Consider the following 16014-nt stretch of genomic DNA (forward strand, 5'->3'; position numbering starts at 1 on the left):
GGGGTGCATCTGTGTGAGGGATGCAGAGCGATCTGCACCCCTCTGAAGGCAGGAGAGGAGCTCTTTAAAAAACACATTGGTCACATTTATTGGTGCATGTGCTTCTTACAAAAGTGATGGAAGAGCAGCCTGTGGCCCGTCCCACTGGCTGGGAGGCAGCAGGGAGAGGAGCCGGGCACTGGGACACAGCAGGACCCAGTGGCCCCAGGGCAGGGGAAGCGTGGCAGCCTCGGTCCCACAGCCCCTCACAGCCTGGCAGGGCCTGGTCCCGTCACTCTTTGGCGATGGCAAACGGCTTCTCCACCTCGATGGTGCCACAGTCGACGATGGTGACGTCCTTGAGGGGCTTGTCCCGACTGTCAGTCTTTGTGCTCTCCACCTTCCGCACCACATCCTGGGTGGAGCAGAGTGTGAGAGTGTGACACACAGGCAGAGCCAGCTTGGCCAAGCCCTGCCAGCTCCTGTTCTCCCCGGAGCCCGTCCCTCTCCCATCTCTCACCATGCCCTCCAGCACTTTGCCGAATACCACGTGCTTCCCATCCAGCCACGGCGTCTTCACGGTGGTGATGAAGAACTGGGAGCCGTTGGTGTCCTTGCCGGCGTTGGCCATGCTCACCCAGCCCGGCCCATAATGCTTCAGTTTGAAGTTCTCGTCAGGGAAACGGTCCCCGTAGATGCTTTTTCCTAAAGGTGGGGACAAAAAGGCTGCAGCGATCTTGTGGAATGTGTCAGGGTGGGGTGATGGTGGTGGGGGAATGAGCGGTTCCAGAGCAGGGACTAGCACTGATGTCACAGGGATACAAGAGACATGGGCTGCTGCAGGGAGCACCCCAGGAGCTGGACAGGGTTGTCATGCCAAGGGACCAGAGCAGGAGGCTCCCAGCATCCCAGTTACCCCAGCACTCAGTTCTTCTCCGAGGCCCTGTCTTTGTGAGCTCAGCTTTGAGGCCCATCTTTGTTTGCACCAAGCTCCAGCTCTGTGCTGGTCCCAGGGACAGCCCTGCAGTGGCTGGAATTGCAGCTGCTGTCTCACTCCAGGACAGTGGCTTGGATCTGCCAAGTTACCTCCAGTGCCATCGCCACGGGTGAAGTCTCCTCCCTGGATCATGAAGTCCTTGATCACACGGTGGAACTTGCTGCCCTTGAAGCCAAATCCTTTCTGGAGGTGCGTAAGGAGAACATGCAGTGAGGCAAAGGCACAGACCAGAGCTCCATGGCCCCAGGGCACCAAGTAGGACCTGAGCAGGGCCAGGTGAGGCCCAGGGTGCCACGTCCCCCTCACCTCTCCAGTGGCCAAGGCCATGAAGTTCTCCACCGTCTTGGGCACTGTCTTGCCAAACAATCCAATGACGACACGGCCCACATCCTCCTCACCGATCCGCAGGTCGAAGAACACCTTGGTGGAGGTGGTGGAGGAAGGTTGGGGGAGGAGAGCCAGGCTCGCCTTGTTGGGCCAATACAGCCCCCCGAAGTCCAACTCACTAACTCCACCCAGGCCCAAAAGCGCACTGGCTGAGGTTGGTTGGTGCCCCCCTCCCCTGGCAGCCTCACCACTCACCCCAGCTGGATCCCCACTCACCCCAGGCCTTCAGCCCGGCCTTCAGCCCCAGAGCTGGGCCAAGCTGTCCCCAGGCCTCCTCCCCCCGTTCAGCTACCCCCGGCCCCCCCGCGCTGGACCCTCCCTTCCTCACGGCCTCCACCCCACCCTCCCTGTCCGGCCCTCCTCAATCCACGACCCCTGCAGCCCATCCAGGGCCCCTCACCCCAACGTCCCCCCTGCCCAGCTCTCCCCCGCCGCATGCGGGCTCCCCCCATGGAGTCCTTCCCAATCCCCCCCCCGACCTTGGCGGTGACCTTGGGTCCCTTCTTGCGCTCGTCGGCGCGGGAGGTCGCGGGCAGGAGGAGCAGGAAGGCCGCGCCCAGCGCCGCCGCCGCCACCAGCACCTTCATCCTGCGCCGCTCGCAGCCCGGCCACAGCGCCCGCCGCGCCGCCGGCATCCGGCCACGCCCGCCGTTCACCCCCGCCCGCACCGCGTCTTGGTACCGCCCGCACCGCGCGCCCGCCCGCTCCGCCCGCCTGGGCGCGACCAACAGCGGCCACAGGGGGGGGAAGGCAGCGCCTTCCGGCCGGGCGGGGCGCGGGCGTACGCCACGTTGCCCCTCGCTGGGCGACTGCGGAGCTGTCCATCAGGAGCGGAGCGCAGCGATGATTGGTCAGTGATGGGGAAGGGGCGGGACCGGGGGTGGCAGTGGCCAATGGGCACGGCCGGAGGGCGGGAGCTGAGCCGGGCCGGGCCTCTTGTTCCGGTATGTCCCGGTGTGTCCCTGCTGTGTCCCGCTGTGTCCCCGCTGTGTCCCGGTGTGTCCCGCTGTGTCCCTGCTGTGTCCCTGCTGTGTCCCGCTGTGTCCCTGCTGTGTCCCCGGCAGCAGCAGCCCCTGGGGCAGGGGGACATGGAGCACCAGGAGCCGGTGGCCGCTCGGTGGCCGCAGCGGGAGGACGAGCCGAGTCCCCGGCGAGCTGCGGGTCGGTGTCGGGGTGAGGAGACACCACCGAGAGCCGAAGCACCTTTGAGAGCAGCTGGCACTGCACCCGCTCAGAGCCACCTGCAGCTGAACCAAAACGTTCCCTCGCTTGGAACCCGCTACACACTGTCTGTCATCTCTCGTGTGACATCTTCCCCTAATCCCCAGCCTTAAATGTACCATTTTCAGCATGAGCTTTCATTTCCTGTTCCCAAAAAATTTGTCTGGGGCCACGTGCACTCTGACAAGGAGATGAACCTTAAAGGTTCCCTCCCTGACCCTTGGAACCCACATCTCCACCTCTGATATTTATCTTTTGACACTGACCCAGACCTGATGAAAACCTAATTCCCTACATGTTCAATTAACTCCAGGGTTTACAATCACAGACTGGTTTGGATTCAAAGGGACCTTTCCAAGTCTAACCCCTGCCATGGGCAGTGACACACCTTCAGGGATGGTGCTAAGCTCAACACAGGCATCTGCAGCACCACAGACAATGCTGTGTGCTTCCAGCCTGGCCTCTCCTGGTATTTAAGAGAAATTAGAGCTTCTCTCACTCCTTCCTTTTTATCTTAACTTACTCCTTTTTATTTCAGTCTTGCCAGGGGGGCAGGTCCCAGTACCCCTCTCCCTGTGGTCCCTTCTGAAGAGCTGCCTTAGGACAAGGCATTCCAGGATGGCTGAAGAGGGAATGTGTGGACCCAGGGAGAAGGGAAATCGGTGCCACCACGCCTCGGCTGAGCTCTGTAGGGCTGAACCGCCCATGCCTGTAAAGCATGAAGTGTTGAGAAGGTCCTGCAAAGTCCCACCCGTGCGTGGTCCCCTCCAAGGGGAGCAGAGGGTGACAAAAGTACCCAGCAGAGCCAAAGGAAGACAAAACACGAGCGCCATGGTCAGGCTAAGGTAATAAATACTTCTATTCATGGAGAACAATGCAGCAGTGCAATGTTTTATTGAAAAAAAAAAAAATCATCTCACTTGATACCTCAGAAGACTGCATCGCAACGTTGGTGGGCCGAGAGCGGCGTCAGAGGCACCTGCGCCAGGAGCCCCCGAGAACCCTCCCCGTGCCTGGGCTCTCCTGGCTGCTGACCGCTCCCGGCACGGAGGGGAGAGATTGCCCAGGATAATGCCCTACATCCTACCACAGCATGGCTGGCTCAGTCTGCCTGCGTCTCCTTGTCACCTCCGAGCTCCCTGGGGACAGCGCTTCCCTCAAGCACAGGACTTGCTGGCAACCTGCTTGCTTTTCTTTTTACTTTTTTTAAATTTCTTTGTTAAAAAGCCACTCCACATCTTTGCCCTTTTTTTTTTGTTTGTTTTTTTTTTTTGAAGAGTCCAACGTACGATTATAGTGCAAGAGGGCTTGGTACAAGTGAGCATTACCAGCATGCCGTGAGGGGACAGTCCTCCCCTCCAAACACATCATTGTAGGATTAAAAGAACACCGTATCTCCGGAGAGAAGCTGTAGTGGGTCACCATGAAACAGCTTTCAAACCAACCCACTTAAAAACAAGGTCAGGAAAGTTTCTAAACGATCAAATACATTCACTTAAAAAAAACCCAAAAAAAAACAAACCCCAAAAAAACAATGAAACAAAAGAAACCAAAAACATTTAGGAACAAAACCTGTTGAGATGGCCCCTTTCCCCCCCGCCCTCCCTCACCCTGCAAACACTTACATATGCTGCAACTACAAGCTGCTCCTTGAGTGGAGGCAGCGAGGAATGACCAAACACGGCAGGAGATGCAGAAGGAATCGAGTTCTGGTGACAGGCACTTAGTGGGGCTTGGGAGGGCAGCAAAGGAAGTGTTTCAGGGCCCAGCTCTGTCTCAGCGGGCCGGGCAGCTCCCTGGGGAGCGCCTGTGCCCCTGGACCCCCCTCCCAAGACGCCAAACCATGGTTTCCTACAGCAGAGAGAGGAATGCCTGTGCCAGAGATGCAGCTTGTGGGAGCCACTGGCAGCGCAGGAGTTTGGAAATAGGTGAATGTGCCCAGGGCTGTGTCCCCGTTGTGGCAGGAGAGGACAGGGCACGCCTGGGAAGTGCCCGCGGGAGGTGAGTGCGGCCCTCCCTGCCCTGCTCACACCTGGCTGGAGGAAAGTGCTTTGCCAAGGGACAGGGAGGTGCAAGTGTGAGCTGAGGGCTCTGCATGGCGCTCACTGGGACAGGGCATAGAGAGAACACAGCAGAGAACGGAGGAAAAATGCCCTGCGGGGATCACTCTCCCAGGAGGGAGGCTTTTCCACTCTGGCACCACGCCAGTGTCTGCCTGACTCAGGAATGCGTGAGGAGCAAGGCCAGAGCTCGCTGCCCAGGCTGATCTCCTGCCCTCTAAGCCTGCTCCTACCCAGCCAGGGAAACTGAACCTCCTGGCAATGTTGCTGTGTGAACACCACGCCACACAGATTAGCGTTAAATCGAATAATGAGACCTAGTCTCTCCCTTTCCTCCCTTCATGCTCTCCAGGATTTTGGGGTAAGCCAGGCCCAAGTTTATGACAAGTGAACCATTCCAGCCTGATCTGGTGTCACACACAGAAAGACAAAGTCAAATGAACCTACTTACAACCTTCCCAAAGCTGCTTGAGTTCTCCCACAGCCCTGCCACTTCTCCAGTAACCCCTGACAGCCTCATCTCCCCTCCAGTTTTGGAAATACCGCAGTTGGACGCAAGATTTCACTGTTTTTCTGGGTGTGCAAAGCACCCCAAGCCCTTTCCTTGCTACTGGTTTGGCTCAAAGTGGTGCAGGAGAACTGTGGCTGCTGTGGGGGTGGGGGATGGTGCAGGTGAACCTACCCCTGCCCCATGCTCAAGAGAGGATGTGAAGGCGATTCCAGTCAAACCTACCTGACCATCGGGAGATGGGATCAGTGTTAAGGCATGAAGTATCCTCTCCCCTGCTGAGGATGCTTTGCTCCCACTAATATCTTCTTGCAGAAGGTTCCCAACCACCCCAAGGAGGGATTTGGGAAAGCTGCCTGGCTACCCACACCGAGAAATGCCCACGCTTCAGGAAATGGCTGTTTCTCAATATCTCAGTCCCGATCTACCTCTTAAACCAGCACAAATTCCTCCGGCTTGGCAAAGCCCATGCCGCTCCCTCCGGCCCACGCTGGGCGTCAGCCCGCGTCTCCCAGCCAGCTGGGTCAGGCACGGTGTAGGAAACCATGGAAAGGACATTCACTGGCAGCTAGGAAGGGTGATTGGAAATTCAAGTATGCTTTCCTCAGCGCGCGGCCCAAGGTGGGCATCAGGAGCCCCAGACTGGCACGAGGGTTGTGGACATCCCCACTCCAGGGCATTTCCGTGCACCCCACCATCCTCCCCACTGCGTGTCTGCCTGCGCTGGCGTGGCCACGCAGAGATCCACAGATACAATGTGCATCTGTAAATGCTAAAAATAATAAAAAGTGCAACGACGTCAGCTTCTTTAAAACAATCCACACTGCTCTGTTACTGTCAGAGGAGGGAGGTGTCAAGGGAGCCTGAAAAAAACCCCTAACTGGAACAGTAGATTGCAAATTTCTCACAGCTTGCACATTACAGTGTAACTGTTCCCAAGGAGCCACAGAGAGAACCTGTCTCTTCCTGCTGCAGCAGTCAGGCCCTTCTCCTAGCAACTCTCCTGCCCCACATCCTCCTGCCCTCTCCACAGCCGATCGAGCCTATGGAATTTCTCCACTTAATTAAGGAGGGAGGAGGATGGAGGAGCAGAGTGCAGGGGAGGGAGGGGAGGAAAGTGAGCAGGAACTAAGCACAGTCCTCAGGTTTGCGTCAACGATGCCTTTGCCGTAAACAACGGGAAGGAGGGTCAGCCAGCCAGCCCCCCTCCCAGGGTGACCAAGACCTGAGCCAGCCACAGTCCTGGTCCCAAAAGGAGCTTCAGGCTTGGAGTGAATGAGGGAGACCATTCAGCAGATCCACCCCAGAGTGGTTTGTTTTGGAACGTTTTCTTCTCTTTTTGGTTTAAAATGTCACTTGGGTTTTTGTTTTTTGTTTTGTTTTGTTTTTTTTTTTTGTTTTCGTTTTTCTCTCTTCCTCCTATGCCTCCTCCTCCTCCCTCCTAAAGAGAAGTCCCTTCCAGTGAGACAGGGCAGGAGCTGCAGGCGTGGTGGTTCCTGCAAGGCCCAGGAGGCACCGGTCACTTGTGACGCTGAGCCGTCTTCTTCCGTTTCCTCTTAAAGAAGCAGCAGCACCTGGGGCACAAAGGATGAGGAGGGAGAGTAAGCCCCGCGCCCGGCAGCCTGCCGCGTCCCCGCAATGTCCCCATGATGTCCCCGCCCTCCCGCATGCAACAGCATCCCTGCCCGCCCGGCCTGGGCCCCAGCACGCTGCCGGGACGGGGGGCAGCTGCTGCTGGGTGGATGACACCACCAGCCCGGACTGGGAGACCGGCCACGGCCAGCTGGGGTGTCCCACTGCCAGGCCCCGGAGTGTCGGCCGGGCTTCTCCCTCCCGGCCGGGCTTCTCCCTCCCAGGCTCAGCTGGAACACAAGGAGCCAGCTGGGAAAGTGGTAAAACAGGGACCCAGGTGCTCCACTCCCTCTGTCCCACCCCAGAGGAAGTGGATTGGGACTGTGAGCTCTGGCTGCTTTTCCCAGCCACGAGGCACACGGTTTTCACCACTGTTCACTAAAAAAAACAAGTTCCAAAGAGACCTCGGCTCAGGGGCCAGGTTTCTTTACTGAACCTTTCGCGATAACCAGAGCTGCCGCCCTGGATCGATCACTCAGTGCCGGGATGCAGAACCCTGCTTCTTCCCCCATCCGATGGGAGGGTGGTGCTCAGGATTAGGGGAAGCAAGAAGAATGGAGAGTGGAGGCTGAGGTGGGGAGAGGAACACCCAACGCAGCTGAACTGTGAGGAGCGGTGGGTTCCCTCTGGGCAGTCATCCAGATCCTATACTCCTCCTGTCTTCCTACAGAATTCCTTGTGTTTGGACATGTATCTACCTTTCTACCCTGAACCCATTGCCAGGAATGCTCTGGACATCTGTGCGAGTTCTCCCAAGCTACATGTCCTTCTGCATCTGCTGGGACAGCTATCCCCAGAGAAGCCTGGGTGATGCTGGAAGACTGCTCTTTCAGGCTGCTGGAAGGGATGCCTGGATAAGCAACCAGAGTAGACCACTGAGTCTCAGAAGATCCTGAGTTGGAAGAGACCCATGAGGATCATTGAGTCCAACTCCTGGCTCTGCACAGGACAGCCCCAAGATTCCAACCATGTGCCTGAGAGTGCTGTTCAAGTGCTCCCTGAGCTCTGGCAAGCAAACATGAGGATGCAAAGACTGTTTTTTCCTACAACCATCTGTTGTAGGCTAAAAACATTCCAAACCATCTTCTCCAAACTATTTCTCACTGTCTCCTTCATGGAATGTCAGCTTTACACCCCTGTCCTCTCAGAGCTGGAGGAACTCTCACCCAGGTGCTTGTCCCTGCGGTGCACGAGCTTCACTCTGGGGTGCAAAAGCGATGGGTGAGCACAACCTGCCGTGAGCTGAGCCTGCCAGCACAGATCGACCGCCTGGGAGAACAAACAACTCTCCCTGTGACATGGAGAGTTCCCACAGCCCACCAAGAGGAGGGACCACTCCCACTGCACGGACTGATGTCCATGACTTGTCTCTAGGCTCCTGAACAGGCCCACTTTGGCGGTGGGACAAGGAGAAATGCAAAGCCCTTGTCCTTGCAGGTGAAGTGACGCCTCCATTGCTGCCCACCCACCCTGAGGTGTTTGTCTGCCACCTCAGCACCCCTGTCCCAGGCTGGAACCCCCACCCCAGGACTGCTCTGGCATTCTGTTGTCCCAGGCCATCTGCCTCCATCTCCTGCTTTAGCCTATTGCAGTACTGCGCTCCCACATCAGCCACCTTCCTTCATGGCTTGTGCGATGGCGAGTAAGGGGGACGTCACAGGGAGAGGATGGAGGATGCATGAGTGATGGTGTCGCATGCAGCGGGTAAGGGAAGAAGGGGCTGAGCAGCACTTGACTTGTTGGGCACCGAACAAGGGGAGCTGACTGACTTCTGGTTGGTTTTCCTTGTGACTGTCTTTTTACGCTCTTACTCAGAGGTCCAGGGAAGGGTTCAGGAAAGGAAGTCCTGGGAAGGGTTCAGACAGGCAGAGGCAAAACACCAAAATAAAAGAATAAGGCAGGCTGACAATTACAGAACGTGATCTCTCTGCATGCAGATGATGCCCAAGAGAACAGCCCCAGACTACGACATACAGAGAAGCCAGAGATGCCAGAGGTACTGGAGGCGATGCCTATGGAGAGCAGGGCAGAGTCAGTCTCCCATCCAACAAGGACATTCCTCACCACACACGGGCTTGGTCTCTTTGCTCTGTGGCAATTTCTACCCATCAGCCCACCCTGAAACCTACAAATTCATCTGAGTGTCTGCTTGGTCCTTCACTTACATGATTTCCCCCAGGAGCATCTCATGGGACAACCTGAGACTGGGACACTACAGCTGCAGCTTCAAAACCCTGATAAAGCCCCAAACTGGGCTTGGACCAGTGCTAATCCCAACCTTTCCACCCCTTCTTTCCTGGAGAAGCCCATTCATTTGCACCTCAGCTGGCTGGAAAGGAGCTACCTCCTACCCTCTCTGAGTAGGGGCTCTGTCACTAATGAGGACTCCCTGGCCTTGTCCTTCCATCCTCTCTGGCCTGTGCTTCTCCAAGAGGAGACTTTCCAAGGAAGCAGCTGGCCCCTCTCCTCCACACTCAGTGCAGGGTTACCCTTTGTAACCGTCTGCGTGAGGAATTCCTGCAAGAGGCTCAGCCGGCCTAGGCCCGACTCTGCCCAACTCCATCAGGCATCATCTGCTCAGGGACGTAAACGTTTGAGGGAGATGGAAAGCCAAATAGGAAAGGATTAAAATCTGATTTTGCATCCATCCGTTCAGAGATCAGCCAAATCCCTCAGCCTAGTGTGGCTGGTCAGATACAGCCCATGCCCTCCCCAATATTGCAAATGGTCCTAAAATCAAAACAGCTCTGGGTTGGCATTGACTTTGTGCTTTTTTAGCATTTGGTGGGTTTGGTTTTGCCAACCCCAGTCTAGTCTGGTCCGCTCCCCCTTGTATGTGGACTGGAGAGAGGGACTCACCACAAGTTGAGCATTTTCAGGCAGCTACAGAGAGTATAGAGAAAAAACACAGAAAGGAAGAAAGAGCGATTAGTTCACAGAGGTGGGATGGAAGCGAGTCACTGCAGCCATGCAAACATGCAGTGCAGAGCGGCAGACACACACCAGGCCTGCCCGCCGCCCGCCCCAGCACTCACACCACTCTGCCCTTGCCACCGCTTCCATGGGCGCGAGGCCTCTGACAAACACCCATTCTCCATGGAGGCACCAGGCCCCTCAGTTCTTATCTGGGGCTGCCATCAGAAGGGGACTCAGGGCCACCATCAGCTCTTGTCCCCTGCAGAAGGGCCTGATGATGGATCTACACCTGGGACCTGCCCTCCAGCGACACCCACTGCCGGAATCCGGAGCTTTTCTCCAGCACACTCCAAGCAGAAGCATTGGCACGGCTCTGCCTGCAGAGTGCCAGGGAAAGCCCATCCCACTACGGCACATCATCTCAAAACACAGAGCCCAGCTCCAGCTCCTGCCAGCCCTCTCTGGCACCCTTTTCTGCAGAGCAGAATCCCAAAGTCTTTTGCCCTTGTGTGCCTGAGGGGAAATTGTGATCAGAGATGTAAGGAAAGACAAAGCCCTCCCTGTGGCAAGCAGAATGAAGCAATCTATGCTTGGGAATTACAAGAGACCCCAAACCTGTCAGTGCAAAGCAGCTTATGCTCTGCTTCCCAGCACCTCCAAAACCAATCTGGGAATACACAAACAAGGGCTGGAGAGAGACAGGACAACTCCATGTGCTGTGGGATAGGGCCTGGGTGGCACAGCTCCTTCCCACCTGGCTTGACGTTTCCGCTGTACACAGAGTGGGGGCTGGACCTGGCCTTGGTGCACAAACATGGATTGGAGAAGTTCCTGGTTCTTCCTTGCACTGGGTTGTCAGAACTGTTGAGGATGACAATCTGCCCCATCCTAGGAGCATCCTGGGGAGACCCCCTTCAGAGCCCATGATGCCAAACTGGTGGTCTCTGCTGGCCACACAACCTGTATCTAAGAGGAATGTTGCCCATTCTGGAAGTTGCTCCTCAAGATCTCCCCCATCCTCCCAGCTTGATGAGGAGCCTGCACCAAATCTGAGGGTTCTTGGGCTGGGAGGAGAAGGTGTGTCTGTGGCTGCTGGGATCAAGGCCAGGCCAGCTACCAGTGAGCAAGATCCCACACACGTGCTTCCTGAGGGACTGGGGAATTCCCGAAGGACTGGGGAATAGAGAGCAGAAGACCTTGAGGACAACCAGCACAGGTGACACATACCTAGGGACCTTTTCCATCCATATACCCTTCCTTGCCACTTTTCCTCTTCATACAGAAGTGGCCACACAGGTTGAGGCAAACAGTGGGGGACAAGTGGCACCAGTATCATCCAGTCAAGAAATAAGCAGGCAGCTGGGCCATGCCTCAGCACTGACCAGTTCAAAGGCAGCCCTGGGCCTATTGGCCCCTCACTCAGGGAGTGACAGAACTCTCTGGTGACCCGGCAGTGACAGGTCCTGGTTTAGCTCAGAGGCAGTGAGAAGGTGCAAAGTGTGACATGATGGTGCTGGATGCAGGACAGGAGCCAAAATGGTCAAAGCAGCAACTCTGACAGCAGTTCTCACATCTGACCACAGCTAGAGTAGAGGTCAGCCTAGAGGGAGAACTTTCTCCTCCACAAGCTGCTTCTGGTTTCTCTCTCTCAGCTTCTCAGGGCTGGACCAAGAGAACCTCCAGGGAGAACTATCCTTCCCTGCAAGAGTTACTTCCAGACTGTTCTGGATACCTGGCACCCACCTCTCACAGCCAGAAATGAAGTGACAGCTCTCCGACCAATGATCTCTTTGCTGAGCTGTGCTCAAGCTACTCCTACACTCTCAGCGTGAGAGCACAGCGTGTTCTCCCTCTGCAATGGGGGATGTTCACCGGGATTCCTGAGATCAGCTCCTGGTATTTTGGTATCTGTGCTACTGAAATGTCTATCTGGCAATACATGCTCTGAGTAAGAGTTATGTTCTCCAGGCATGACAAGAGTCAAAGAGAAGCAGCAGCAGCAGCACTGAAGGCACCATGCACAAAAGCAGCAATATGCAAGGAAAAGGGCATGGGACATGAGCATTGAGGACTTTGCCACAGAAAAATGTCCCCACTCACTTCCCAGGAGAAGGATAATGACCAACCAGTGGAAAGCCTGCTGTAAAGCAAACGTACTTAGCTTCCTCCACCACCTCCACCTCCGCCTGCGCTGTGATGGGTGCGTTGGAGTGTGCTCCTGTTGGGTCGTCCACATTCAGCTCCCCGTTGGTTGAGCTCACCACCTGCAACAAAAAGGAACATCCCGTTGGTGAGGCTCCCTGGCAAGGGCTGTTGAGGGAATGGGAAATCTGATGAATAATTGTTTGCTCCTGTCTCTTTGCACCCTCTCAGGAGGCTGCTGAGTTTCATGGGTGCCTTGGAGTCTCCAGGCTGGAGCAGCCAAAGCAGAGCAGCAGGCCTGTGTGTGTGCTCCCCAACTCACTGCCCTAGAGCACCTCCAAGAGAGGGTAGAGGGTACTTTATAGACCAGACTTACTAATGCCGCTCCTTTCTGTCTTCAGTTTAACAAATTTGGGTTCAAAACAGTTTAAAATTTTTTTTTGAACAGTAAAAGCCATAGTGTTGGCCATCACAGCTTGGGTCCTTCCCAAACCATGGCTTGAGCATGACGAATGGGACAGGACCAGTGAAATTGCTCTCCTGACCACAACATTGCTGCAGTTTGAGAAGATTTCAGGGGGTTTAACACAAAGGCTGCACACAGCAGAAGGAAGAGGTACCTGCACTGATCCTCCATGTCGATCTGCAGCCAAATGAGATGTCAAGTACGAGGTATTTGTCTGCCGGCTTGGCTGGATCTCCCACTCTCCTCGGCGATCCGATGACGCCTGCTCAGGAGTTCAGGAGCATGAAAGAAACAGAAGACGACAAAAGGTGAATGAGGAGAAGAAATGAAGGTGTACTGGTTAGTGGGTTAGTTTTTTTGCAGAAAGCAGGGCATTTAAACTTTTATCTGGGCTAAAATTCCCCTTTACCAAGTGCACCTCATTATTTACTGCCATGGTGGCTGCAGTGATCCACTGTGGGAGTGGATTTCGTCTCCTCTAGCTGCTGAGTGAAGGGAAAGATCTATTCTGGAAATAATTTCTTTACAACAGTTTCACATCCATGGATTTCAGTACAGCCACAATTACACTGACAGTATTTAATTATGTCTGTCAGGCCACACACACCAGAGCACTTGGCACAGCAGCAAGGTGGGATTCACAAGCTCAACCTCCCTCAAATACATCTCTTTAAATGGAAATTTGCAACATAAACCAAAGCCAAACATTTCATTTCACCCAAAGACAGTTCCACACACTGATTCACCTGTGCAGTGCAGAAGGAAACATCCACACCTGCTTGACTGGAGAGAATGGTGGGGGCTTTTTGGGTTTCTGCAGAAAAGTGGATAAGAAGCTCTGGCTAACAAGTTTCCTCTTTGCCCCCAACAGATGAACACATCAGGTGATTTAAATTATTAGAATTTCATTTGTTTTCTTAGAAGATCACTTTGCACTTGCACATGAAGCTCTGGTGGGGCACTGTTGAGGGTTAGGGTTTTTCCTTTTGTTTCTTTCTCTCATGAAAGAAACATCTGTTGCTAAGAAACAATACCTACTGATACTTAAAAATATGTGGCTGGAAGCATGAGGGGGAAGGGTGCAGCTGGCTATTCTCTTACCTGTGGGTTTTTCTCTTGGGAAGGGCAGAGTTACCAGGAGATTTTAGGCTGGGGAGGAACAGGGCTGGGTGCAGCTCCTAGCTCCCTCTCGCTGTCTGCATCGGGGGGAGAAGGTCGAGCTGTTGCTTTCCGTGGGGAGAGTTCACTGCACTGCTGGAGCCCAGCCCTGTACTGCTCCTTCCTTACTGTGGATGAGCCTTTGCTTGTCAGAGCAGCCCTAGCACTGGGATCTTATTAGCGCCTTACCTCACTAGCAAGGACCCTCACCATCTACTTGGGTGCCTCAGGTGAAAAACCCCGAGCCCTCCAAGGGAGCCTCTCATGGCCGTGCTTGGGAGCCCGACTTTTACTACTCCGGGATGTGCTCATCCCATCGCCCGTCCAAGGTTCCTGCTGCAGCCCTGACCCTCCATGGAGCTGCCCGCCATTGCCGTGTGAGGGAACGGCAGCGGCCGAGCTGCGCCACAGCGCCCCCTGCTGGCCCGGGGGACACCGCACCCGCCCTGCCCGGCCGGGAGCCAGCAGCGCCCCTGGTGGCTGTGCCTGGAACTGCACCAAGGGGGAGCGCCCGCGGCCGGGAGCTCTGGGACTGCTTCTGGTTCTGTTCGGTTCTATTTGGCTGGGAGAGGCAAGACTGCTTCTGGTTCTGTTCAGTGTTCTGTTTGGTGTTCTGTTCTGGTTCTGTTCAGTGTCCTGTTCTGTTTGGTGCTCTATTCTGGTTCTGTTCAGTGTCCTGTTCTGTTTGGTGCTCTATTCTGGTTCTGTTCGGTGCTCTGTTCTGTTCGGTGTTCTGTTCTGCCAGGAGAGCCAGGACTGTTTCTGGTTCTGTTCAGTGCTCTGTTCTGCTCTGTTTGGTGTTCTGTTCTGGTTCTGTTGGGTGCTGCTGCTGGGGTTGGTCGTCTGTCTTGTCACACATATAAATACTAATAAAAAACTACTGTTCCTTTCCCCGTATCTTTGCTTGAAGGCCCCGTAATTTCAAAATTATAATGATTTAGAGGGAAGGGGGTCATATTTTTTCCATTCCAAGGGAGGTTCACACCTTCTTGGGCAGACACCTTTCAAACCAAGACAGTCACCCAGCTTGGATGCCAATGTATCCAGTGCTCACCTAAGAGCCAGGAGGATCTCAGCACATCTGAACCCAACTGACCAGTGGGAAGAACGCTTCCCAAGACTGGGAAGTGTGGGACAAACAGATCTGTGTTGGCCTCAGGCCTCAGCTGAATGAGACACCATGGATCTGGCCAGGAAACAAGATACTCCAGCGAATAAACCCAGGTTGTGAGCAGTGGAAGTGCACCCAGAGAAACCTCCAGAAACCTTAGAATAAACTTCAACAATCACTAGTAAACTGCCACTCAACTAGAGCAGGAGCACATGCGAAAAATAGGAGAATTAAGAGAAGCCTCCATAAAACGTCCATTATTGTTCCTTTTGCTCTGCCTGCCTCACAGAGTGACCCATGGGGCTGCTCTTCCAAGCAGGCACCAAAACCAAGTGCTATTTCCCTAGAGGTGGTTTTGTCATAGGGTCACAGATCAGGGTGGGTTGGAAGGGACCTTAAGATCATCTCATGTATCAAATATTCTCATTACACATTCTTCCCATCAGCCTGAGATGCTGCTCACACCTCTTGTCCTTGGTGACAGCCAAAGAAGAATCATCTCCCTTGGAATATTTTTTAATGGCTGTAATTCACAAGATTAGGAACAACTGGAAAATTTAAATGCAAGTTTTATGAACTAGTGGAAAGCACATATTGAGTGCTATTCTTCCACAATATCAGGGACTACTCCAGGCAATGAAGCTACATCAGTGTTGGGAGCTCCTGCCTGGGAGCCTGGAACCAACTTCCAGGAAAGGCTCCAGTAGCCACAAGAACCAGATTTGTCTCTTTTAGCTCTATAGCCAAGTACGTGACAAACTCAGTCTGAAGTCGGCTTGAGCTGAGCCCAACACAACCTAAGGAGTGACACCAAGGAAGTGATGCCATTAAATTCAGAACAGAACAGAACAGAACAGAATATTATATTGTGAGCTGGAAGGGACCCACAAGGACCATCAGTCCAAGTCCTGGCCTCGCCAGCAATCCCACCCTGTGTCGGACAGCATTGTCTGAACACTCCTGGAGCTCTGGCAGCCTTGAGCCATGACTATTCCTTGTGGAGCCTGCTCAGTGCCCAACCACCCTCTAGGGGAAGAACCTGTTCCTGATATCCAACCAAAATGTTCCCCAATACAGCTTGGGAGCATCAAGTTCCCATTAACACTCATCACCCTGCTACCAGCTTCCAAATCACATGGCAAGACTAAAGACAGAGGGGGAAGAGCTCACTCATCTTTGATTAAAATCTTTCACTTTCCAGAGGAAAAAGCTACAAAGAGGAGATTCCACATTAGCTCTTTACTAGGAGTTAAATATTGGTAGAGAGAATCTGCAGTTATTACACCCAAGAACAAAAATTAGGCCATTATCTGGAGACCCAAGCCCAGGCCTCCAATTCACTTCTCAAGACATTTTTTATTTTTGCCTTTTTCCTTTAGAGAAATGCTTTGCTCAACACTTTAAAGGAACATCCCTCAGAAGAGAGTTGTTTGTGTT

The 16014-nt window shown here is 54.3% G+C and overlaps 2 protein-coding genes across 4 annotated transcripts in view; both read right to left on the reverse strand.

Annotated features, from left to right (window-relative positions):
• Positions 1-63: 63 nt before the first annotated feature.
• On the reverse strand, positions 64-2031 carry PPIB (peptidylprolyl isomerase B). The gene is made up of 5 exons (XM_005521340.2): positions 1843-2031; positions 1283-1396; positions 1066-1159; positions 500-684; positions 64-394 (listed from the first exon to the last, which is right to left on the reverse strand). The coding sequence occupies exons 1-5, from the start codon at positions 1996-1998 to the stop codon at positions 272-274; spliced, it is 672 nt and encodes a 223-aa protein (XP_005521397.1). The 5' UTR covers positions 1999-2031; the 3' UTR covers positions 64-271.
• Positions 2032-5951: 3920 nt separating this feature from the next.
• The window catches only part of CSNK1G1 (casein kinase 1 gamma 1), a 93316-nt gene continuing 83253 nt past the window's right edge, over positions 5952-16014 (reverse strand). For 2 of the 3 annotated variants that reach the window (XM_088063022.1, XM_014251160.2), the window contains exons 12-15: positions 12463-12570; positions 11858-11964; positions 9644-9667; positions 5952-6726 (exon numbers count right to left, since the gene is read on the reverse strand). In XM_088063022.1, the coding sequence (XP_087919148.1) occupies positions 6672-6726; positions 9644-9667; positions 11858-11964; positions 12463-12570 (294 nt within the window). In that variant the 3' untranslated portion in view covers positions 5952-6671. The remainder of the gene's footprint in view (positions 6727-9643; positions 9668-11857; positions 11965-12462; positions 12571-16014) is intronic. The other variant, XM_005521337.3, reaches the window with a different exon arrangement.

This window comes from Pseudopodoces humilis, chromosome 16 (genome assembly GCF_049639895.1).
Source record: "Pseudopodoces humilis isolate 2021_Gansu_Grassland_sample_001 chromosome 16, ASM4963989v1, whole genome shotgun sequence".
Taxonomy (NCBI): Eukaryota; Metazoa; Chordata; class Aves; order Passeriformes; family Paridae; genus Pseudopodoces; species Pseudopodoces humilis.